The sequence below is a fragment of the Aspergillus nidulans genome, chromosome VIII (assembly GCF_000011425.1).
Source record: "Aspergillus nidulans FGSC A4 chromosome VIII".
Taxonomy (NCBI): Eukaryota; Fungi; Ascomycota; class Eurotiomycetes; order Eurotiales; family Aspergillaceae; genus Aspergillus; species Aspergillus nidulans.
This window is the reverse complement of record NC_066264.1, coordinates 3036303-3058883: the sequence shown is the minus strand read 5'-3', so window position 1 is coordinate 3058883 and position 22581 is coordinate 3036303. Positions and strand designations below refer to the sequence as shown.

Genomic DNA, 22581 nt, shown 5'->3' with positions numbered 1-22581 from the left:
GTGTCGCGGCGTCTTCATTTCATAAGAATAGGTTCATAAAACAATCATGTTTAGGAAAGCATCTAAAGAAAACCCAGATGATTATCCCACGAACTATCTCCGATGAGACCTGACCTGTACGATCAGAGATCACAATTGGAGGACAGAGGACGCGTACGGCACCTAAGAGGGTCCAGAGACGGGTGGCCGCGACATCACATGGCAGAAAGGCGGTGAAGGCCGGCTTATCTCTTTGGCCATCTTCCATTCAATATTCTAGGTAGTGCACGACCACCTTTAGTGTTTCTCTTTGCTTAATGTCTTGGAGTTCATTATGAAGTGTATTTGGCAAAATTGATGTGCAGAGCTTCTTGAATGCGACTATATCTCTTTCTCCTCCTGACCTATAGACGGCTTACTTTGCACGAAGGTTGAATCATCTCAACCAATAAGCAGCTCCAAAATCGCTAGGTCACTGCTGTCCGTACCTGCGCCCAGGTGCGCATTCCTGGCCCCAAGTCCTTTTAAGCCTGCCTATAGCATCTAACTAGCTGCCAGACCGTAAATGTAGGCACTGCTCTCAACAAGACAGACTTCTGATTTCTCAACTGTTAAAGACGGGCGATCGAGTTATCGCCATTCAGTATACAGTACTAGAAGCCAAACCTATTCCCAACTTGTGGTAGACCCCTGAGTCGGCTGAGAGTTGGATAAGTCTTCTGGGGGTTAGACATTCATCTCCCATAATGTTGCACGAGTCCATGGCATCGCTAGCTCCGTCGATAAATGACCGTGTTGAAATCCCGATTATTGATGATGACGAGCCTCTCGTCGATGTGGTTCAGAAGTTGCATAGGTAACATGATCTAGGATCGCTGTGCCCGTGCTGAGCTAACTCGCTTTGGCCAGTTTCATGATATCGTCTATATCAGAGGTTTGGTATAAATTCGAGGAGTTAAAACTGGCTCCAGACCCACGTCTGCGAGCACTGGTAAATTCATTGGCAGAAGATTCTCATAATCCTCGTATTGTGCCTGCATTGATGTAAGTTGGGAAATGCCGCTCCACCTTGACTGTGTTTCTGAGTCTGCGATACAGGATCCTCAAGTGGAGGTTCGATAAGTTTGCTGAGCACGACGATGGCCAAAACGAAACGAGAGGATATGCGTGCGAGTATGTGGCTTGGCAGTTCCTCTGCCATCTCAATGAACGCGAATTGATCGAGTATCTCCTTGAGGAGCTTAAACCCCCAACCCAATACACGAGCAGTATTGACTCTGCCGAGGCTGGTATAGGCGGCCGTGCAACTTGTATGGTTGAGAATAATTTGCCCGGAGATGAGCATACGCCGTTGCTGTCCAGCTCCACTACTCGATCACAACTTTTAGAGAGAAACAGACAACACGAGGACTATTTTGGTAGTGAACATCTGGAGACTAACAACTACTTCCCTGATGGAGATGGAGATGGGTTCTCCATGTTCCTTGGCCTGAATGCACTCGAGATTGCTACTATCGCCCACGCAAAGAAGTTTCTCAGTCAGAAGGTGGTGCAGAAAGTGGTGAATGACATTTGGAACGGAGAAATAGTCTTTTGGGACTCGCTGAGTGTCCACTCCACCAAGAAACCTCAGCGCTTCAACAAAAGGTAGGCCCCTCATTCTTGTCCAAAATCAAGCCTCAGATGTACTCACGAGCATAACAGGACGGCTGATCCTTATTCTCGTCTCCGTGTTCCTGTGTATCGGAAGGCTTTCGAAGCTGGGTTCTTTGTCTCCTTCCTCCTTCTCTACTATGCAGTCCTGCTGGAACGAAACCCAGCGAGAGTTGGGAACTTCGAAGCCATATTATACGTCTGGATTGCAGCTTTCGCTTATGATGAGCTGAGCGGCCTCGTAGACTCTGGCATGCTTTTCTACCAGATGACCTTCTGGAACCTCTGGGATCTGTGCATAATTGGGACTGGACTTGTATTTGTCGTGACAAGTAAGTTTACTATTTTGTTGAAACTGCTCAGAGTGCCAACGATACCGATCGCACTCAATCAGCTCCCACATCCAAATACCTCGCATTGTAGCTTCATGCAGTCTTTTGTGCCTGCTCTATGGATTCTTTACTGAAGACCCTGCCTAGGAACTATCGGCTTAGGTAAAAAGGACGAATACATCACAGACCTGTCGTTTGACATACTTTCTTTGGAGGCACTGTTTCTCGTACCAAGGCATGTTTGCACCAGAGCATCTTTAGTATCGAGAACAGAAAAATAACAATCTGAAACAGGATATTTTCCCTCGTCAGCTTGAATCCCTACTTTGGAAGTCTTGTATGTTTATGCCGCGTGAAAAGCCTTGCACGAATTGACAGACTTGCAATAGATTCCCGTTCTCAAAGAGATGGTACCTTACCCGCCCCGGCGCCAACGCAGTAAGGCTGATTTCTCCTGTTTTAGACCAAAGCCTTCTTTCGATTTGTTCCTGTGATTATCATCCTGTACCTGGGTAAGTGGATCGTTACGCATGCCAAGCGGTTGATGCCAAGACATTGCACCTTATAGGGTTCCTGACGACTTTCACGATGCTGGCCCGTGACCGACTTTCGTCCAAGAATATGTCCTGGATTTTAGTCTATGTGTTCTTTGGGTATGCGGTGAGAACTCTCTGTCTTTGACCGCTTTGCTAATTAGCCACGCGAGGCAGATCGAACTACCTGGGTTTTGTGCGTCAACTCCGTCTTCGAACAGAGCGGCCGAGATGCATTTACTGACGTGGCTGAATTGATTGGCTCACAGGACATTTGCTATGATGTGAGTACTAAACCAACCTGCGCTTAGAATCTGTCGACTTTTGGGACAAGTCTTTTACCAAAATGGTTGGCTCTCGTGTCAAGATAACTGACGCGCTAAATCCTTAGATCTCCCCAGTCTTCGGATGCGGGTTGATGTAAGTCTTCCCAACTGTATTTGCTGCGCCACAGGACGCCTCCAACGAACCCCTCGCATGCATTTCTGTCATATTTTTGGTTTCCCACGCGGTCACTCGAATCTTGCTATTCTTTTCAGGCGCTAAAGCCAACATGGCGGTGCACTTTGAGTGTTCCGACTGTCCCACCAGAATTGTCGCGGACGCGGGCCGCAAGGCCCCACACCCCTTGATCGCCGGCTGACACGGTCATGTTCTAGGCTCGTTTTTGTCTCGGTAACAAGTTTGTTATTGATCTCCTCACTAGTCAGTCTCATGAGCATGAGCATGGAGGGTGTAAGTCTCCCTTGCTGAACCGGGCTTCTTCGCGGCGCTGATCGACTTCCTTGTAGGTTATGTCGCATGCCCGAGAAGAATATCTCTTCCAGTTAGTGATAAAAATTGCGTTGGATTTTTATCACAGCGACTAATTCAATAGGCTGGCCATCTATGTTCTAGAAAGTAGCACTTCCAAGAGACTAACATACTTCATGCCTCCGTTGGTGAGTTCATATCATCGTGACTGAGGAGTGAACCGCTAATAGATGGCACCTAATTCTACAGAACCTCATTCCACTCCTTTGCATTCGCCCAATGAGACTTTTCCTACCTGCAGCGGAAATCCGGCGAGTGCGCATCATTCTTCTTAGAGCGACTCACCTACCGTGCGTTGCACTGCTTTGGGCTTATGAGTCCAGTCGCCGTTTTCTGTCAAGGAGAAACAGCCTTGCTTCAGCAAGAATGACGCCTAAGAGATTGAGCCGTCCTACCTCCACGATACAGGCCCGCTCCGGCCCGTATAGCCATCACGTTATGGCTTTGACTTCTGGGCTAGACGTTCATTCCCGCGCTTCTCTCAGGACAAGAAGGCACTCACAACATGAGCAGCGACCCGGACAGGAAGAAGAAGTAGCAGACATGCTTGACGAGATGGAAAGGCTTCGTGCTCAGATGGGGCGAGTTGCCGCTGCTTTAGGCGTCCATCATCGTCGCCGGCAGTAATCCTAAAGACTACTCACACTGAGCCGTCAATGAGAGTACCACATACGAAATCCAGATACGGTAGGAGTTGTTCCTACGCTGCTGCTATGTACCGTTCCCGACAAAGCAATCTACTTCCGGGGTGATTCGATGAACGGCGAAGTGGGATCAAAAAGCGACATCCTCGTCGAGCCCTAGTTCCCCAACGTCGTCAAGACACAGACAAGGAACGTTTAAAGCCAGTTGGTGATTGGCTGAGGCAGGATGCCTTGTGATGCATTCTGCATTGTGTTGAGACTAGACCAATAACAGCAGCGAAGCAACCAACTGAAGAAATAAGAAGAATAATCGACAATAAACCTTTGCTTGGGCTAGCGGTAACCATAAGACAAATAAGATTGTATGACGATCAGGTGTCGCCCTGGCGCTTCGTATCTGGATCCCTCTTCCCTTCTTCCCCCTGACCTGGACTTCCTGCCTCGGCTTTCTCGCAACCTCACCAACAACAACCACCATCGTCACCTCATCGGGACCCGACTTGACTGATCAATAATGCCTTGCCCTCCGCCAACTTGCTTTTTGCTTAGCTCCAGTCTCCTCTTTCGACGGTGCGGCTGTGTTTACCAATCATACCAGCGACGCGCACTGCACTTTTGCCAAGCTAGGTTACCAGACTGTCGGGACCTCACTATGCCCTTTTTAACGAAAAGAAAGAAACAAATCTCTGCGCTGTTCCGCCGAAGAGCGACGATCGGAAATGCCAGGCGCCTTGGAGCAATCTTCCTGCGGCCACTGTTGCTGTCCGGCCTTCCGTAGCATGATTCGAGACTCGAAACTTGCGACTCCCCCTCCGTGAACCTGACTGGGTCTCTTTCACCTCGCCCTGACCAAGATCCCTGAATGATCCTCGTCCCCTCGCCAGACCAGGTGGAAGCGCCCATCTCTCTCGTCTCTTCCCCCTCCATCAAGGGTGTGAGCCCTGTCGGTCCGAACAAAACCATTTGGCGAGAGTGACCGCTTCTCCAGTCATTCCATCAGTCTATGCAGCCCTCTTGCCGGATCCAGCACGCATGGATGGCTTTTTGGACCGGATCACATTATTTCGGCGCTAATTTCCTGTGCACGCTTCTCGAGCATGCCGCGCCTATCTCCGTCCGGATTGCAGAATTGATTGCAGCAAGCCCCGGCCCTGCGTAGCAACCAGGTACCTCCTCCCACACACCACACCCCCTTCACCTTCTCTTCAGTCATGGCAGCCCACTTCTCTTCCCTGCTTCTTCTGCTACACTCATGCAAGACCATTTCGTCCGATTCTGCCTTGCCAGGCAAGGTGTTGAGTTGCCGCCTAGGTTTCTTCTTTACTTCAAGGAGACTTTCATTTAATTGTCACTGGTTTGTACCTGGCTGATCGTCTGAGCCGCTGTCAAAGAGTCCGTTGCGAACTATTCTTATATCAGAACATTTCCTCTAAAGTCCTTGCGGTGCTCTACACTATTACTCTATTTCTGCACGCCTCTTGTCCTCGCAAACCAATCGACTATTGAAACATTATCTTGCGAATCGAAAAGTCTGGCTGCAGGCAACACTCTCGCCGCAGGGTGCTATCTGATCCTTATTATTATTCTACCCCATCAGTTTCCCCCAATACGCCCTACATTTCTTATCGTCATGCATTATTCTGCTTGTTCGGACGATGTCGAGCAGCGAACGTATCCAGCCTACCCGTACCCCTCACAAATTGCGCCGAACTCTCCATTTCACGCAGCAAATTCTGGCTTGGGAATTTCATATTGCGAAACAGGGCCTTCCAACAACTACGACCGACCGCAGTCGTCGGCCGAACTTTACCCTGCTGATTGGACTGGCCAGTTGATGCCTACGACAGTACCACTCGGCTACTCCTTCAACACAAGCCTAATGACGCCAGCTACATTATGCGAGCCCTATATCGGTTCTGACGTTTCCACGTCGCCCCTTAGTTACTGCGGTCCACAAGCAATGAGTGCTACGTCGAGTCGGGGATCAGCTTTAGATCTCAAGACGATCCCGGATACGATGAACCCTCAGATGTACAACCTTCTGCCAAATACGCCTCGTTCAGACGCCGATGTCATGATTAAGGAAGAACCCGACACTGAGTATCTAGATGGACAGTATACAGAGAACACAAAGCCCGCGTCTGTGCCGCTCTTCGCCCCGGTGGCACAGCACGGGGCGAATGCGTTTTGGCCCAAGCTCGAATTTTCCGAGGAGGACGATACTAGCGAACCGGCATTGGTGGACCATGATCTTGAGTCCAACTTTTCAGGGCCTTCAACGTATCCAGTCGGAGACTTCTCCCAGTGGACCAGTAACAATACTTCGGCAGATCATGAGCAGCCAAGGATTCCGCCTGCGAGCGGACGGGAATGCACCATATGCGGCGCTCGATTTACGCGACGATCAAATTGTCGGGAACATATGAAGAGACATAACCCCAGCAACAGAAAGTCATATGCATGCGAAATCTGCGGAAAAGGGCTTGGCCGGAAGACGGATCTAAAGAGGCACGTGGATAGTGTATGCCTCCGAACCCTCACCCGGCTCCCTTCGTGTCGCTAATGATTGAGCAGGTCCATCGAGGGATTCGGAAGTATGGATGTGAAGAGTGCGGAAGCCGGTTCACTCGGCAGGATACGCTTGCAAGGTAGGCCAAACACTTTATCTTCGTGGACACGAGATCGCCTGTAGCTGACAATCAAAAGGCATATATCAGACGGATGCAGACGAACCGGTCGGAGGTCAAGTGACGCGATAAGAGCCACCGATGACCGTCCTCCATGCGAACAATACACCGCCTGAACCCTTTGAATCGCGAAGCATCGTTGAATAGGACCTATGTTGACGTTCATTTCATTTGATATTGGGAGGCCCGCAGTGTACATTTCATGAGTTATGTACGGTCTAGGGAGGCTTTTTTGCTTGGCTTGCATTCTGCGTCGCATGGTTTTGTGTAGCACCAGCCTTGTTTGCTTTGAGTCATTTGATATACCATTAGAAGGGGCCAGAGCATAAAGGGCTGCCTATAGAACATGGTATCAACATGGCAGGCCCATGCAAGGATACAACAAGCACGTTTCGGCGCCATCGCGTTGATTGGGGAATATAAATCTATCTTTTTGTTCTTCGAGCCCATCTTACTTGCTCCATAAACGCATATTTGAAGGTTCACTTGGTTCTCGCCTACTTATACCGCGTTGAACCGCCCTTTCCCCGCCTCTGCAGTCGAATCCAAAAGCGGAGTCATTACGAGCGGCGAACACCTGGACCGGGACGGAGTAACTGGGAATACGAATTTTGAGAAAAAGAAAACCTCCAAGCGCATAAGCTGTTGGTCGGTCTCCGAAAAATGTCCAACCCAACACGGGGATCTTCCAAGTCACAATTCCGCTAGCAACCCCTCTTTGTCAGCTTGGAGATATGTTAAAAATTCCCACGAGTACGGGGTAAAATCCAGCATAGGTCGATTCTGCTGGGATTCACCGCTTTAGAGGGAGTCCCTGAAATATCGCCCCGATCCCCGATCGTCAAGTTTTAAGTAACCGTCAGGAGGCGAATTATTCCCAATTGCTTTGAGCTTGAAGATTAAAGACGCAGCGATGAGCGCCACAGAGACAATCACCAGGATAACGGCCGACAATGTCGCTGATATCTTTCCCGACGTCGATACCTCGCTAGCCCGGGAAGTTCTTCCCCAGGCGACGACTACCTCGGTCGCGAACAGCAATGATCTCGCTGGATACGATGAGGAGCAGGTCCGTCTTATGGATGAGGTCTGCATCGTCTTGGATGACGATGATAAGCCGATTGGGAGCGCTAGCAAGAAAACATGTTCGTGTCCTTCCCTCCAACCCCTCAACCCCTCCCTTCCCCGCTATCATAACTCATAATCCCTAATTATAATGGAAGCATTGTATTGCCGTCGCCGATCTAATATTAAAATTGTGCAGGCCATTTAATGACAAACATCGATCGCGGCCTCCTACATCGCGCCTTCTCCGTTTTTCTCTTCGACTCCCAGAACCGCCTCCTTCTACAACAGCGTGCCTCCGAGAAAATCACCTTTCCGGACATGTGGACGAATACCTGCTGCTCGCACCCGCTAGGGATCCCTGGTGAAACGGGGTCGCAGCTGGACGCGGCGATCCTGGGTGTAAAGCGCGCAGCGCAGAGGAAGTTAAACCACGAGCTGGGGATTAAGCCGGAGGAGGTCCCTATTGAGAAATTTGAGTTCTTCACAAGGATTCATTATAAGGCGCCGAGTGATGGGAAGTGGGGAGAGCATGAGAGTAAGCAGTACCCGGGGTGATTTCGGGCCGGATTGGCTGGTTGGTGTACAGTGGCTAACAAAACGCTCCTTGCTAGTTGACTATATCCTCTTTATCCAGGCGGACGTCGTTCTCGAGCCAAATCTCAACGAAGTCCGCGACACGCGATATGTGTCTGCGGACGAGCTGAAGGAGATGTTCAAGCAGACCAATCTGAAATTCACACCGTGGTTCAAGCTCATCTGCAACTCGATGCTGTTTGAGTGGTGGAGCCACCTTGGTTCTCCTTCACTGGATCAGTACAAGGGGGAGACGCAGATACGTCGGATGTGAGGGCGAAGGAAAGCGAGGCGAATGGACATAACTTCATGATGATATAGCAGCGTTATTCCCCAGATGCATATATTGGCTAGCATAAACGTCATCTTATTTCCGGCTTGTTCTGAACATAGCAGATACATTAATATTACATCGTATTCGGCATGTGCTCGTCTACTTAGACCGACTACGCGACCCCGAACCCGTCTAAGTCAATATCTATGTGCATCCGTAACGAGCAACACAATACAGCTTCCCAAAATGACACCTCCCACAACAATAAACGTCAGCTGCGTCTTCCACCCACTCTGCACAAGCGCCGCCTTGCGACTATACTTCTTGACCGTGCGCACATAGTTTGCCAGCCCATTACTCAGACTCACCAGGCTCAGCACCCAGAAGATAATCCCCATCGGCAGGGCCATGCGGCGCTCCAACGGCGTCGGCTGCGCCTTGAAGTTAAAGGATATAATGAGGGCCACGGACACGATGCCAAGGTACATCGAGAGGCGGAGCCAAGAGAGGAACGTTCGTTCATTTGCGCAGTGGTCGCGTGCATCGGAGGCAGAGTTCTCAAAGAGCAACGCGCCGAGGTATGGGCGGGTCAGGAAGATGTGCATGTCGGATTCTAGGTGCCTTTCTTGTTGTTAGTAGAGTCCTGGATAGGCTGGTCGGCAATGAAGGGAAGGGTGTCTTACTCTTCGACTAGGACTGGTTTCGCATTTGCTGGGTTGATGAGAGGATTGTATCGTGGTCGTCTGCGGGCTGGAGCTGGCTCTGGCCCTGAGGGTGTAGGTGTGGTGCCCGGCATGTTGATTCTGTGATTCTGTTGAGCAATGGCCCTGAGACGTTGGGCAATACAGCTCAAGAGGCTAAATAAGCCGCCTTCTGGAGCTTCGACCCGAAGATTCGCTGTTTATGCAGACCTCGGATGACGAGCGAATCGGTGAGCATTTTGTGGCTGGAAGAATGCCTCAAGGCTATCTCTTGAGCAAGATGATGCTGTATGCAGCTTGACTGGTGACCGCAGAGTCCACGTGATACCCTAGGTACATAGTTCTTAGACTAGGCCGGTTTGGTAAATCTTCGTCGAAGCTACAGCCCTTTCCTGAATCACGTTTCTCAAACACTGGAAGAGACATTAATTGTGATGACAAACATCAATTGATCAACGGCCAGACCATGAAGCAGAGACGTCGTCCTGATCGTGATGATCTCAGACCCCTCCCCCGGCTCAGCCTGCCTTTTCTGGTTGGCGAGTGGTGGATCCGATCTGCGGGGCATGTTCTCTCTCACCGTCAACACGAGCGAACAGAATTGCGCCCATAAACAGCCATGATACCGCTTACGCTTCAGATGAATGCTCATTGGCGCCCTTATCACAGGAGATTGCATTGCAAATAACCCGCCGTGATGTGATGGTGCTGTGAGTCATGGCTGCGAATTGTATATCTACATGCGGGTGGATCCGTCAGCCCAGAGCCCGGTCTAACTACGGAAACGGTCGAAGGCAAAGTCTTGTCGAGCGCGATGCAAATACTGGACTATCATTTGAGCTTAAGCGACATCTTTCCTTCTCCAACTCCCCTCTGTCTTTGACTCTTTAACTTAGGTGGTCCTGTTTCGATACCACCCAAACCGGTGCATTGCACCACCGCGATGAGGATATCGCGACAACAGTGACTAACGACCTTGAAATCACCTTCTCCCCCAACCAGTAATGGCCCGCGACGGTGTTGCGCTCAGCGCTCCGGTGGACCGATCTTATTCTCGTGGCAGCTCGCCGCTTGCCGAAAGGGCAATTGCCCGTGACCTGGAGCAATACGCTGACGGTACGGATTCGGCTTCCACGGCTGACGATGAGGCTTCCGAGAATTCAACAATCCGTCCCGTACGTAGCCAGCCGGGCACCGCTCCGCACTCATTAGCTGGCTCTTATCAGCGTCCAAGCTTCTTCACTACCGTATCGCATGCGACAGTCGTTCCATATCCGTACCAGCCGGAGAATAGTGAGAGACTGACTTGGAGGGAGCGGGAGCAGGCGATTGAAGATGAGAGGGAATTGCTGACCGATAACCACTTCCTTGACCCGGCTACGTCAACTCGATCTCGAAGAGGGTCGCGCGCTCCTGCAGATGAAACCACTTCTTTGCTGGCTAGACGGCGGAGCTCCGGGCATAGTGCCGCCAATGCTGAAGACATTGATCGGAAATGGGAAGAAGCCGTCATTGCAGGATTGATTCATACGACATGGAGACGTGAAGCTATTGTTATCGGGAAAAACGCGGCGCCTCTAGTGGTCACGTTTCTGCTTCAGTATTCTTTAACTGTAGCTAGCATCTTTACCCTTGGCCATTTGGGTAAGACGGAGCTGGGTGCGGTTAGTCTTGCGAGTATGAGCGCGAGCATAACAGGCTATGCAGGTGTGTACCGGAAATGTTCTTCCTCTGCTGTCGAGATGCTAAGATATATGCTGGCAGTCTATCAAGGTCTGGCGACAAGTTTGGACACGCTTTGTGCTCAAGCATATGGCTCTGGGAAGAAAAAGCTCGTGGGGCTGCAGATGCAGAGAATGATTTTTTTTTTATGGGTCATCACCATCCCAATTGCTTTGCTCTGGTTCTTTGCCGATAAGATCCTACTAAAAATTGTGCCGGAAAGGGAGGTCGCTGAGCTGGCGGGTCTGTATCTGAAAGTGGTTATTCTGGGAGCTCCGGGATACGCTGCTTTCGAGAGTGGCAAACGATATGTTCAAGCGCAGGGGATTTTTTCAGCGTCTCTATATGTACTGCTGATATGCGCCCCGCTCAATGCATTTATGAACTGGCTCTTCGTCTGGGTACGTTCCAAGAAGTTGTGTGAGACTCAACTAACACTCGGTTACAGCAATTCGGCTGGGGATTTATTGGCGCTCCTATTGCCGTAGCAATCACGGACAACCTCATGCCCCTATTCCTCTTCCTTTATGTTTATCTCGTCGACGGCTCAGAATGCTGGAACGGCTTAACGAGACGCGCCCTCAACAACTGGGGCCCAATGATTCGACTTGCCCTCCCTGGTCTCCTGATGGTCGAGGCCGAATGCCTCGCCTTCGAAGTCTTAACTCTAGGCTCATCCTACCTCGGCACCACCCCTCTAGCTGCTCAGTCTGTCTTAGCCACTGTATCTTCGATCACCTTCCAGATTCCCTTCACGCTTTCCATATCCTCCAGCACCCGCGTCGCTAACCTAATTGGCGCCACCCTCGTCGACGCGGCCAAAACAACAGCCAAGGTCGCAATGTGTGGCGCCGTCCTTGTCGGCCTCCTTAACATGGTCCTCATCTCCTCGTTGCGGTACTACATACCCCGACTCTTCACGTCGGAAGTCGAAGTTATTGAGCTCGTCGCGCACGTCCTCCCCTTCTGTGCAGCGTTCCAGCTCTTCGACGCCCTTGCCACAAACTGTAACGGGATCCTGCGCGGGCTTGGAAGGCAGGAGATTGGAGGCTATGTCCAGCTTTTCTGCTACTATGCCATTGCAATGCCGATTAGTTTTGGCACGGCATTTGGTCTTCATTGGGGTCTGTTCGGGCTGTGGAGTGGGGTTGCTATCGCGCTTTGCTTGGTAAGTGGGATTGAGGCGGTGTTCTTGACGCAGACGGATTGGAATCGGTCTGTTGAAGATGCTGTTAGGAGGAATGCGGCAGCATAGGCTGGATATTATTGGTATGTGTGAGAGAGATTATATGTGCTTGATGATGAGATGATCCACGGCTATGGTTATTATGAGTTGCACACTTTTGCAGATATGTGAGCTGCACGCTAGATATAAAGTATTAAAGTGTATCAGAGTAGCAGTGAGGGAATCCTTCATTTCAATCCCAAGATAGTAGTTTTGGCTCATCAATTAATACTCCAGAATAACCCAGGTCTGATCGTCCACGGTCGAGAACACCATGCCAGCATTGATCAGCTCATCACCTGCACGCACAACGTCTTGCGGAGGAAGGCCCAGCTTCGCCGCAATGAATTGCGCATGCAGGCCCTCATTATTCTGCGGCTCCGTCCTGAGCAGGTTATAAACCCTCCTTGCAGTTGCAGACATATTCGCCGGGAACCCACCACCGCCACCAACCCCGGCCCCATCAAGCCCTCCCATCGCCGCATCACCACCATCGATTTTCCCGGTAGCACCTGCAGCGGGCCCTGGAGCGCCTCTAGTATGAAACAAGTGCACCGCGGCGGCCTCCAAAAAGTGAACATGCAGTTCATTGATATCCGTTAACGGCCGCACGCAATGCGTGTTAACGACCTTGCGGTCTCCAAATAAACTCTTCAGCTTCCCGAATACCTTCGCATAGCCGTTGATCTCCACACCATTCAGGTCCTTCCCTTCCTTGCCGAAATCTTCGGTCGTGTCCATCGCCTCGGACGGATTTATCCACTGCTTCGCTTCAACCTCGCCCGTGCCGTCGTCAAGTTTGTATGTGACATTTGTGGCTTGTGTGCTGATGTTGCGGACTTGGCCTATGAAGACGATGCTGGATACGTCTTGTCCGTCGATTGTGAAGTTTGCTTCCGGGTAGGGCTGCGTTGCGTCGAGGATTTGTTTGATTGTTACGGGGCGAAGGGTTGTGTTGTTCCATTCTTGCTGCACATTGAAAGAGAGCTGTCAGTATTGAGGATTTGGAAGAAGGGAGGTGGAACGCATTGTATACCCTTCCTCCAGACGGACTGGTTGTCTCGCCGGGCATGAAGCCACCACCGCCACTTCCATATGAGTTACCTCCGTAGCCGCCGTAGGAGTCTGAGTGGTTAGTATCATTCGTCAAAAGGCGGAAGATGTCCCGTACCCATGGTGTCTGAATTCTAATATGGGGTGATGCTCAAGCTGTGCAATAATATTGGAGTGAAGCTCAAGTGGACGCAGTCATTTTACCTCTTCGGGACGTGTTTTGTCGACGCGTCGCGGGGAGAAGTCGATTGTTTGTCCTGTTTGCAACGTCACCCGCGACAACAGATGACCCGGCCATTCTTCACCGCCTTGGATTTTTCCGTCGTTATCAAGAAAAAAAAAGTTGAGCCGATAAATCAAGACGACATAAAATTGAGAAATTCAGTGAATATTGGGAAGCAGAAAAAATGCCTTCCCGCGCCGCCTCTCCGGCGTTATCGGAGAATGAATTCGACATCACAGGCGCGCTTTTCCAGAATGACAGCGACTCCGATGCCGAGACGCAGAAGCCAACGAAACGAAAGAAGGTACCGGCGGCACCGAATGTCAATCTTGATTTTCTAGGCGAAGCAAATGCAGGCGACTCGGACGAAGATGATGAAGCTTTCATCGCGGAGAAGCAGACATCCGCGAACCGGAAGAGTGCGAACCTGAAGGGCCGAACGGTGAAGAAGGGCGGTGGTTTCCAGGCTATGGGATTAAATGCGAATCTGCTTAAGGCAATCGCGCGGAAGGGGTTCTCTGTTCCCACGCCTATCCAGCGCAAGACTATACCCGTCATCATGGAGGACCAAGACGTTGTTGGTATGGCGCGGACAGGATCAGGCAAGACGGCTGCGTTTGTGATTCCGATGATTGAAAAGTTGAAGTCGCATAGTACGAAGTTCGGCGCTCGGGGTTTGATTCTGTCGCCGTCGCGTGAGTTGGCGCTGCAAACACTCAAGGTTGTCAAGGAGCTGGGAAAGGGAACCGATCTCAAGTCCGTATTGCTGGTTGGTGGTGATAGTTTGGAGGAGCAGTTCGGCATGATGGCTGGGAACCCAGATATCGTTATTGCGACGCCTGGTCGATTTTTGCATTTGAAGGTCGAGATGAACCTGGACTTGTCGAGTATTAAATATGTTGTGTTTGACGAGGCGGATCGGCTCTTCGAGATGGGTTTCGCGGCCCAGTTAACGGAGATTCTGCATGGGTTGCCGTCTACAAGGCAGACACTGCTGTTTTCTGCGACACTGCCAAAGTCTCTGGTCGAATTTGCGAGGGCTGGTTTGCAGGATCCCACGCTGGTTCGGTTGGATACGGAGAGCAAGATTTCACCAGATCTGCAAAATGCGTTCTTTTCGGTAAAGTCGGCGGAGAAGGAGGGCGCTCTGCTTTATATACTTAATGAGGTTATCAAGATGCCAACTGGGCCGACAGAGGCGTCCCTGCGACTAAAGGAAAAAGGCCCCGAAGACTCGAAGAACAAGAAGCGCAAGAGGGCAGAGATGGAACGGGCTGTGAACATGAAGGAATCCCCGACGAAACACTCGACGATAGTCTTCGCAGCTACAAAACACCACGTCGACTACCTTTATTCACTCCTCCGCGAAGCTGGGTTTGCAGTCTCTTACGTGTACGGATCGCTAGATCAAACGGCCCGAAAGATACAGGTTCAGAACTTCAGAACCGGCATTTCCAACATCCTCGTTGTCACAGACGTCGCAGCTCGAGGTATCGATATCCCCATCCTTGCCAACGTCATCAACTACGATTTCCCCTCGCAACCCAAGATCTTCGTCCACCGAGTTGGTCGAACAGCCCGTGCCGGACGTAAAGGTTGGAGTTACAGTCTTGTCCGTGACGCAGACGCTCCCTACCTTTTGGATTTGCAGCTCTTCCTTGGCCGTAAGCTCGTTCTTGGACGTGAATCAGACCAGGTCAACTTTGCCGAAGACGTAGCGGTTGGTAGTCTGCCTCGCGACGGACTCTCGCAGACCTGCGAGTGGGTCAGCAGAGTCCTAGACGACGATGCAGATATCTTCGCCCAACGCGCCGTATCCACAAAGGGAGAGAAACTGTATCTGCGTACAAGGAATGCAGCCTCTGCCGAAAGCGCAAAGCGTGCCAAGCAAGTTGTTACCTCGGACAACTGGACAGCCGTCCACCCTCTCTTCCAAGACGAGGCGAGCAACCTGGAAGCCGAGCGCGAGAAGATGCTCGCGCGGATTGGCGGATACCGACCCCAGGAGACAATCTTTGAGGTCCAGAATCGCCGTGGCGGTAAAGGTGGCAAGGCGAGTGAGCCCGACGAAGCTCTTGACTCCATCAAACGGGTGCGGAGCACCCTAGAAGCGAAGAAGAAGCAGCGCGCCCAGGCAGAAGAACTAGAAGCCACGACAAACACGGACGGAGCTGAAGTCGACGGGGATGCCTTCTCAGACTTGGAAGGTGACAACGCAAACATCCCAGACAATATGTCTCTCGCGTCGGAATCCGACCTTGAAGTCACATTCTCCTCCTATAACACGACAGATAAAGCCTCAAAATCCAATTCCAATTCCAAATCCGACAGCACCCCGACAACTCTTTTCCAAAACCCTGAATATTTCATGTCCTACACCCCCGCCAACACTTCCCTCGCCGAAGACCGCGCATACGGCGTGCACTCCGGTACAAATGCAAACTTTGCCTCCGCCACGCGTAACGCAACAATGGACCTGCAGGCTGACGAAGGCGGGAAAGGGTTCGGCGAACCCAGAACCCTCATGCGCTGGGACAAGCGTCATAAGAAGTATGTTAGTCGCCAAAACGACGAGGACGGATCCAAGGGCACCAAACTCGTCCGCGGTGAGAGCGGCGCCAAGATCGCGGCTACTTTCCGCAGCGGCCGGTTTGATGCGTGGAAGAAGGGGAAGAGAGTGGGCAGGTTACCGAGAGTCGGCGAGGCGGAAACGCCTGGTCTGGCTGCGGACCTTGGTGGCTCTGGTGGTTCTTTTGGTGGGAAGAGATTCAGGCACAAGAGCGAGAAGGCGCCCAAGGCTGCAGACCCGTTGAGAGGGGATTATGAAAAGATGAAGAAGAAGGCTGAGGCTGCGAGGGAGAGGGCCGCTAGCAAGGTTGGGGGCGTGACGAGTGGAGGAAAGAGCGAGATTAGGAATACGGACGATATCCGCAAGGCGAGGAAATTGAAGCAGAAGAGGAGAGAGAAGAATGCTCGGCCGTCGAGGAAGAAGTAGACGATGACCCCTTCCGGCTGTATCCTGTACATAGTTATCATGTCAATGTCAAAAGCACTGGAATACCCTCAGTATGAGAACGCAGCAAATCTCTCGTCATAATAGTCTTATCGGTCCATGGCCGTCTGTATACTGGCAAGGGTCTAAGGCTATATCATAGCCCCTACCCTAGTACACCTCTCTCTATCCACCCTCTTCTGCATGTTTACCAGACACAACAACACAACCTCAACCTGACCCCAATTGCACAATATGGTTGCCTCAACTTGCCTATCTTGAATCCACTAACGTAGACAATGGCGGAGCGAATATAGGTATTGAAGAGGGCATCCGGAACTACCCAGGCTGTCTCAGACGACAAAACGGAGATGCATTTCACAGCAAAGCAGGTGTAAGACTGTCACTCTTGTCTCTTCCACTTTCAATTTCCTGCCATCTTTCCTTTCTTTTGTTTTGACTGTTTTTCGTCTCCCTGATCCCTTGTGCTTGAGCTACAATGCTTGATTCCATCGTCTCGATACGGAACCACAAGTAGATTTGCCTTACACCAAGGTATAGTGAGCGAAGAGAACGAGACCAACATCGATAGAATCTCCCGATTTGCCTTACGCCATCCTAGAAGACTACAGCACTACAGCCTCTCCCTAACGCCTGCGTTTTCGTGATTGGCTCTGCACCATATGCTGGCGTGAGCTAGAAGAAAGGGGCTGGAAAGCGACTATCATATCCAGAAAGAGACACGATACTCGAGAGACTCTGCACAAGCTCTAAACAGACTATTAACTTGCGTTATACCGACGCCAAAGCCGATGACTATGGTGCTCTTGACTGCGCTTCGACTACATCCTGTGCTATAGAGATTCAGAACAGGTACAGGCCAATTCATTACATATAATCAATCCTTCAACTCGCACGCCGAGGGCCTGGTCTCAATGTAATGCTCGGTGGGTTTAGGCAAGAAAATCTGCCGCCATGGCGCAAGCTACATTGTGGCGGATTAGTGAGATTCCAGGTAAGAACGAAGCCAAAGCTAAGTTCAGCGCCGGGCACCTTTCGGCAGTTTCAGACGAAGCTCATCTCCACTGAGAAAGTCATCGACGGGGGTCATGTGTTGTTTCATGCGCTAGATAAGATGCTTGCTCGGGTGCAGGATGTACGGCGATAGTTTAACAACATCATGACGAGAACTATATTGCTGATACTCGCCGCGCAAGTTGATGCTTATACGAGTCGATTTCGAGGAACGCAGGGGGCGCTGGACCTGGGATTTGCCCAATGCTGATGCTCTTGCAGATTCACCATGCCACTGAGGACGAGCGTCGACCTGCTGCCGCACAGCAGGATGACCATTATGATGTGCGGAATTCGCTGGCGGAGAATGTCGAAGACGACAAGGAGCTGCACGCAAATACCCAGGTGCTCGAATCTCAGACGATCCTGTGGCTACAGAACAAGGCGGATTCGGCATATTTTCTTTTCACAAAACGCCTTGGTAAGAATCTGCTTCCCAGCAGATCTCGTGATCCGCATGGCCATATCACTTATTGTGCGGCTTGAAAGCCTGGTGGGAAGTGCGGTGTCAAACCTGGCGGTGGCATTTGGGTACAGAATGGCTCGCTTGGTGTCGCCAAGTGACAACACTTGAACACGAATACGGTCAGAGATAGCCTCGACCTGAATATAAGAGTCAACCGACATCAGTACGCCACAAAAGCCGCTATCTGGAACATACGCAGCCGCCACTCTCATCTGTTTTAGGGGGATAAAGTGCATACTCAGGCCCTAATGCAATGGTATACGAGAAGCCCCAATGACAACTCATGCATTGAGGCCTTGCGTACGGTCCGACGCTACTTAACAGCAAGTGTGGAAATTCGGCAATGAGGTCAACCCCTGCCCTGGTACCGAACAAACAGAGCAACATTCAAGGACTCGTCTGGTGTTCTTTGCGTTCGCAGAAGACGAAATACCACATTGGCAGGATTCTATGGAGTGCACAGATTGAACTACAATGTACACTAGTCGGCGACTTGTGCTTTTCTGGTAGAGGATGGATAGAGTAGAGGAGGCAGGTAGGTGGCCTGGCCCAATCTACTTCGTAGAATAGTAGCTGAGGCTTGAGTCCCGTGAGACGAATAAATGGTCATCGCTTGAGGCCATACCTTAGCGTGCCAAGAGGAGCAACTAAGGGCAATACCTCCCCCATGCAGGAGTTGAAGCCTTCAGGCTCCCATGATCTGCTTGCGTAGTGGTCTCGGTCTCGATATTATTGGGCCCAGCAGGAGACACATCACAAAAGATATCACATCCGATTCTCCGAGTCACATCACCAACATTTATGATTTCATGCAGGCGACTCTGACGCAGAACGACAAACGAGGAATCTTGGCCGCAATAGCGCGCACTATAATTGAAGATGAAGGAGGGATATTGTGGCGGTGTCAATAATCGGCTTTGTTCCGCCTGAAATTTTCCGGTCACTTTTCGCCTCAAATAGGCTTATTCGGTACCTAGGGATATGGAAAGAGATCCGGACTTTCTTTTGACTCCGGCGAACAGGGCGTGCCGGGCAGAGCCATTGAGTCCCTCGTCAGGTGGTGCGGTTGATGCGGTAGCATTAGCCCATGCCTTGAGACTCGCGAATTTGACCGAATATCGAATAAATCAGCCGATCAAGCCTCAAGAGTGAGAACTCCGACCTGGCACGCACAGCAGCAGGATAAATTAGGTTGCATAAGTCGAGGATCAACCGAGTACTTTTTGCTTTTCGTGACCCACTGTGGCCCATTTGACTAGACTATCACTCGAAAGAGATGGAGAACGGGAGAAAGAAAGGACAGACTTCCTGGAAAACAATAATTCAGTCACCTGCAAGGCGAGGACAGATCTATTATCCAAGATACTGAAGGGGTGCTGTGGAGACCAGCTTGGGTATTAACCGTCGACACCGGACGGGCTTTGTTGACTTAATTCGGCGGACGCTTACCGGAGTCACTAGGCAAGTCACTTCTGGTCCACATTTGGCCGTTGCAAAGGCATTTGTTGGTAGGTTATGGACCGTCATGCGTGTTGTTACTGCACATGTTTTAGGCAATTATCGAACCATGTTCACTTGTGAGAACTGGTAGAAAGTAGACTATTTACGGTCCGAGCCGGATCCGACGCGGCTGTATTTCGATAATAGGAGAAAGACGGTAAACTATCGCCCATTAAGTGAACGTTGCAGTATCTAGAGTCTGAAGAATCTTGAAAGGTAGCCGCAGAATCTGGTACTGGTCACATACTCACCGACTTCTTCAAAGTTTGCAACTTATGTCAATCACGCAAGGTATGGCCTGCTGGGCTCCATCTCGGGGCAAAAACCAGATCCGTTGAACAGACGTTCTATTTTTGAACTTCCTGCCGAGTGTCACAACCGGATTGGGCAAGTACCGTCGAGATCTTGCAAGGGCTCAATGTATCCCAGTATGGTGGATCTTATTGATGGCCTTATTCCCTTTCAGTAATCACCGATGTATAGGAACTATGAGTGAAGCCGCCATCGCTTCCTGCATAAAATCTTACGCAACTGACCAAATATGGAGCGGTCCCACCGTCTGCCATGGAAGCAGTCGCCAATGTACGTCAACCGTCTGTTGTTACCATAAGACGTTATCAGGAGCATGATGTGAGAGTGGTATGGTTGCACAGCGCGGCGGAAACCACGTTATGAGACGACATCCTCTGTTGCATCTCCGCCATACCACCAGTGTAGGTAGGCTATAGCCGTTGTGGGATGATGCCAGTCTTCGTGCAAGGTCCTGAAAGTGTGCCTAGCGAGCGATTGGGTATGCTCGCTGAAGAGATGGACGTTATACAGTGTAGGCTCAGCGGAAAGGAGAGCAATAATTGAATCCCTTCTTTGCCGTCCACAGTGTGAGATCATAGAAAAAAAGCCCTCTGCATATTGAGCGGTCCACTTTTGGTCCCTACCAGCCAGCACTTCATCCTGTACAGGAGGCTGTCTGCAAGTATACTTGTTTTGGGGAGACGCAGCGCAATCATTAGAGAGCTTGGAGGAGCCCTGTTTGGACTGAATTCAATGAGGCGATAGACGATGCCCGTTTAGGAGTCAAGTCATGAATCTGCCCTAGTTTACTATCCCTGCTGTACTCCGTGAAATTTCGGGGTGACGTTGTATTTGCAAAACAAGGCAGCATCGCCCACGGTCTCCAGATGGCCGAACCTTCAAGAGCTTCGTAGGGTTCCCTGGTGTTAGACTGACAGACCACGAACCATTGCAGGTCGTACAAAAACGGCGAGCCCGGCGTACGCTAAGACTTGGAAAACACGAATAGGTGTCGGCTATTGCTATTCTGAGAGATGAGATCTCACAGCACTGCAACGGTGGCCCGCCAGTGCCGGGGCCATGATTCCCTGGCTAGGACACAGAGGAATATGTTACAGAGCTGTCTGTGGTCTGCTGGACAAGACCCTTTCGGAAGATTTCGTCCTGGCGATGGAACCGGAAGATTTGGATGGGTGCTACCGGGTTGTCGGCCCCCGCCAGTCAATGAAGATAGATGCCAGGAACGGTGAATTTCGTCGTCTTTGTGAGAAAACCGACTGCCCGGATGGCGTTCAGAGGAGCTAGCGAGGATGGCCAAGCGGCTGACGGTGTGACGAGCAAGCAGCGACGGACGAACCGCAGAAAAAGAAAGAAGATCGACGAAATTGTCCGGTACAATGGAGATGGTGTGGTCCAAGACTGTCAGTTGTCAGTTGTTAGTTGTCATTCAGTTGTCACTGTGCAGATGAGGAAACTCAAGATGAGCTGGGGAATCGTGGATAGAGCGCTATTAGAAGCTAGTCCCGGTTTGGACACTGCACGGGATCCGCTAAACCGCTTGTGGGAAAAGCGACTTCGTCCTGGGCCATCCTTGGTCGCCAACTCCTCGCCAAAAGTCCTTCCAGCTTTATCGCACCATCTCTTTCGGAATTGCAACTAATCATGATCAATGACAATATTTACAACAATTGTACGATGATACCAGCTGTGGAGCTTCTGCCTCTCTAGCTAAACGCGCCTGAAGTGATATCCTGCTCCAGTTGTCTGGGTGACACAGCAGCTGTGTTGATCGAGTTACCGGGCTAGGCTGACTCTGGGCATTTGGATGGTCTCGCAGGAACCTCGAATATGTAGAGCTCACTCCGGTCACATCTTCCTGCGCCTCTCGCTGCATCACCGTCACTGTCACTCGCCTCTTCCATGTCATCTTCAGCTTCAACCCTAACATCATCCACTGTCATCCGCCATCCACCCGCCCCTTTACCTGTTCAGGTTACGACGAGCTTAGCGTGCGACGCTATTGACCCTTTTGAGGCCTATACTGCAGATCATCGTGTTGGCGTTGGCCCCATCTCCAAATTGCATGAACCGCGCCGTTCTCTAGGCCCCTCTCGATGAGCACCTAGACTCGCCGTAGGGTCAATGCCCGCCGTCATGCCGCCCACTCGAGTGGCCACCGATCGCATAGCGCTGACAAGGAGAGCCATCCCGAGCCCCTTACTGTGGTCACCGCGTGAGGGATGTCGCACAAGACTCAAGTTCCCATTGCTCACATTTGGGTACACTGTTTTCTCGCTGCTGCGTCTAATGATAGGCTGGCTGGCTGCCTAGTGCTGGTGCTTCGATCATTGGACAGCAGCAATTGGTTTCCTAGATAGTTTCTGAGAATCAAGGCTTCCCCCCCTTTTTCGTTGCTTTTTCTTTCTTTTTCTCTTCCTTTTTCTAGCTTGCCATCACCTGCGATTGGCCCGGTTCGCCAGGCAATGGCCAATAGTAGAGCTCACATGCCCTATAGGAAATTCCCGAGGTCAGATGTTGACGCGCCAGAGCTTTCATCGCTCACTGGTCAGGATGGGCCCACTGGGGTCCAGCGGTTGATTTACATGCAATCATGATCGTCAACGCTCTGCGAACGATCGCGGATAAGAAAACCTGGTATGAACGACTTTCCTCCGCGGACGCCGCGTCGATTTTAGACTCATATTTCCGCTTTCCCCTTTGACACTATACTTGAGCCGTTGCCTTGGCTGAACCGAGCGACGGAGAATTCTCGTCAAT

The 22581-nt window shown here is 51.0% G+C and overlaps 8 protein-coding genes across 8 annotated transcripts, besides 1 other annotated feature; 6 read left to right on the top strand and 2 right to left on the bottom strand.

The window, feature by feature from the left end:
- Positions 1–22581: part of a sequence feature (contig 1.7 1..773302(-1)) that runs on past both edges of the window.
- ANIA_00577 (uncharacterized protein) lies at positions 726–3937 on the top strand (the record flags this gene model as incomplete). The annotated part of the gene is made up of 15 exons (XM_653089.1): positions 726–835; positions 889–1023; positions 1078–1626; positions 1684–1964; positions 2066–2126; positions 2259–2301; positions 2428–2476; positions 2533–2617; positions 2767–2781; positions 2899–2917; positions 3157–3172; positions 3204–3232; positions 3289–3323; positions 3375–3438; positions 3500–3937. 15 exons carry the CDS (start codon positions 726–728, stop codon positions 3935–3937), a joined length of 1929 nt encoding a protein of 642 aa, XP_658181.1.
- On the top strand, positions 5585–6705 carry ANIA_00578 (putative C2H2 finger domain protein (Ezf); the record flags this gene model as incomplete). The annotated part of the gene is made up of 2 exons (XM_653090.1): positions 5585–6475; positions 6661–6705. The coding sequence occupies 2 exons, from the start codon at positions 5585–5587 to the stop codon at positions 6703–6705; spliced, it is 936 nt and encodes a 311-aa protein (XP_658182.1).
- On the top strand, positions 7504–8705 carry idi1 (isopentenyl-diphosphate delta-isomerase IDI1). The gene is made up of 3 exons (XM_653091.2): positions 7504–7786; positions 7906–8244; positions 8321–8705. Exons 1-3 carry the CDS (start codon positions 7555–7557, stop codon positions 8554–8556), a joined length of 807 nt encoding a protein of 268 aa, XP_658183.1. The 5' UTR covers positions 7504–7554; the 3' UTR covers positions 8557–8705.
- On the bottom strand, positions 8754–9352 carry ANIA_00580 (DUF202 domain-containing protein; the record flags this gene model as incomplete). Its single annotated transcript, XM_653092.1, has 2 exons — positions 8754–9177; positions 9240–9352. The coding sequence occupies 2 exons, from the start codon at positions 9350–9352 to the stop codon at positions 8754–8756; spliced, it is 537 nt and encodes a 178-aa protein (XP_658184.1).
- Positions 10262–12234, top strand: ANIA_00581 (MATE family efflux transporter; the record flags this gene model as incomplete). The annotated part of the gene is made up of 3 exons (XM_653093.1): positions 10262–10964; positions 11022–11380; positions 11428–12234. 3 exons carry the CDS (start codon positions 10262–10264, stop codon positions 12232–12234), a joined length of 1869 nt encoding a protein of 622 aa, XP_658185.1.
- On the bottom strand, positions 12430–13379 carry ANIA_00582 (putative replication factor-a protein; the record flags this gene model as incomplete). The annotated part of the gene is made up of 3 exons (XM_653094.1): positions 12430–13173; positions 13241–13329; positions 13376–13379. 3 exons carry the CDS (start codon positions 13377–13379, stop codon positions 12430–12432), a joined length of 837 nt encoding a protein of 278 aa, XP_658186.1.
- On the top strand, positions 13661–16547 carry ANIA_00583 (putative ATP-dependent RNA helicase dbp10). The gene has a single exon (XM_653095.2). The coding sequence runs from the start codon at positions 13665–13667 to the stop codon at positions 16473–16475; it is 2811 nt and encodes a 936-aa protein (XP_658187.1). The 5' UTR covers positions 13661–13664; the 3' UTR covers positions 16476–16547.
- Positions 17448–18120, top strand: ANIA_11276 (uncharacterized protein; the record flags this gene model as incomplete). The annotated part of the gene is made up of 2 exons (XM_050613366.1): positions 17448–17487; positions 17990–18120. The coding sequence occupies 2 exons, from the start codon at positions 17448–17450 to the stop codon at positions 18118–18120; spliced, it is 171 nt and encodes a 56-aa protein (XP_050469189.1).

Coding starts and splice junctions, on each gene's coding strand:
- idi1 (XM_653091.2), top strand. CDS start 7,555: ATGAGCGCCACAGAGACAATCACCAGGATAACGGCCGACAATGTCGCT. Junction 7,787..7,905: donor GAGCGCTAGCAAGAAAACAT/GTTCGTGTCCTT, acceptor AAAATTGTGCAG/GCCATTTAATGACAAACATC. Junction 8,245..8,320: donor GAAGTGGGGAGAGCATGAGA/GTAAGCAGTACC, acceptor GCTCCTTGCTAG/TTGACTATATCCTCTTTATC.
- ANIA_00583 (XM_653095.2), top strand. CDS start 13,665: ATGCCTTCCCGCGCCGCCTCTCCGGCGTTATCGGAGAATGAATTCGAC.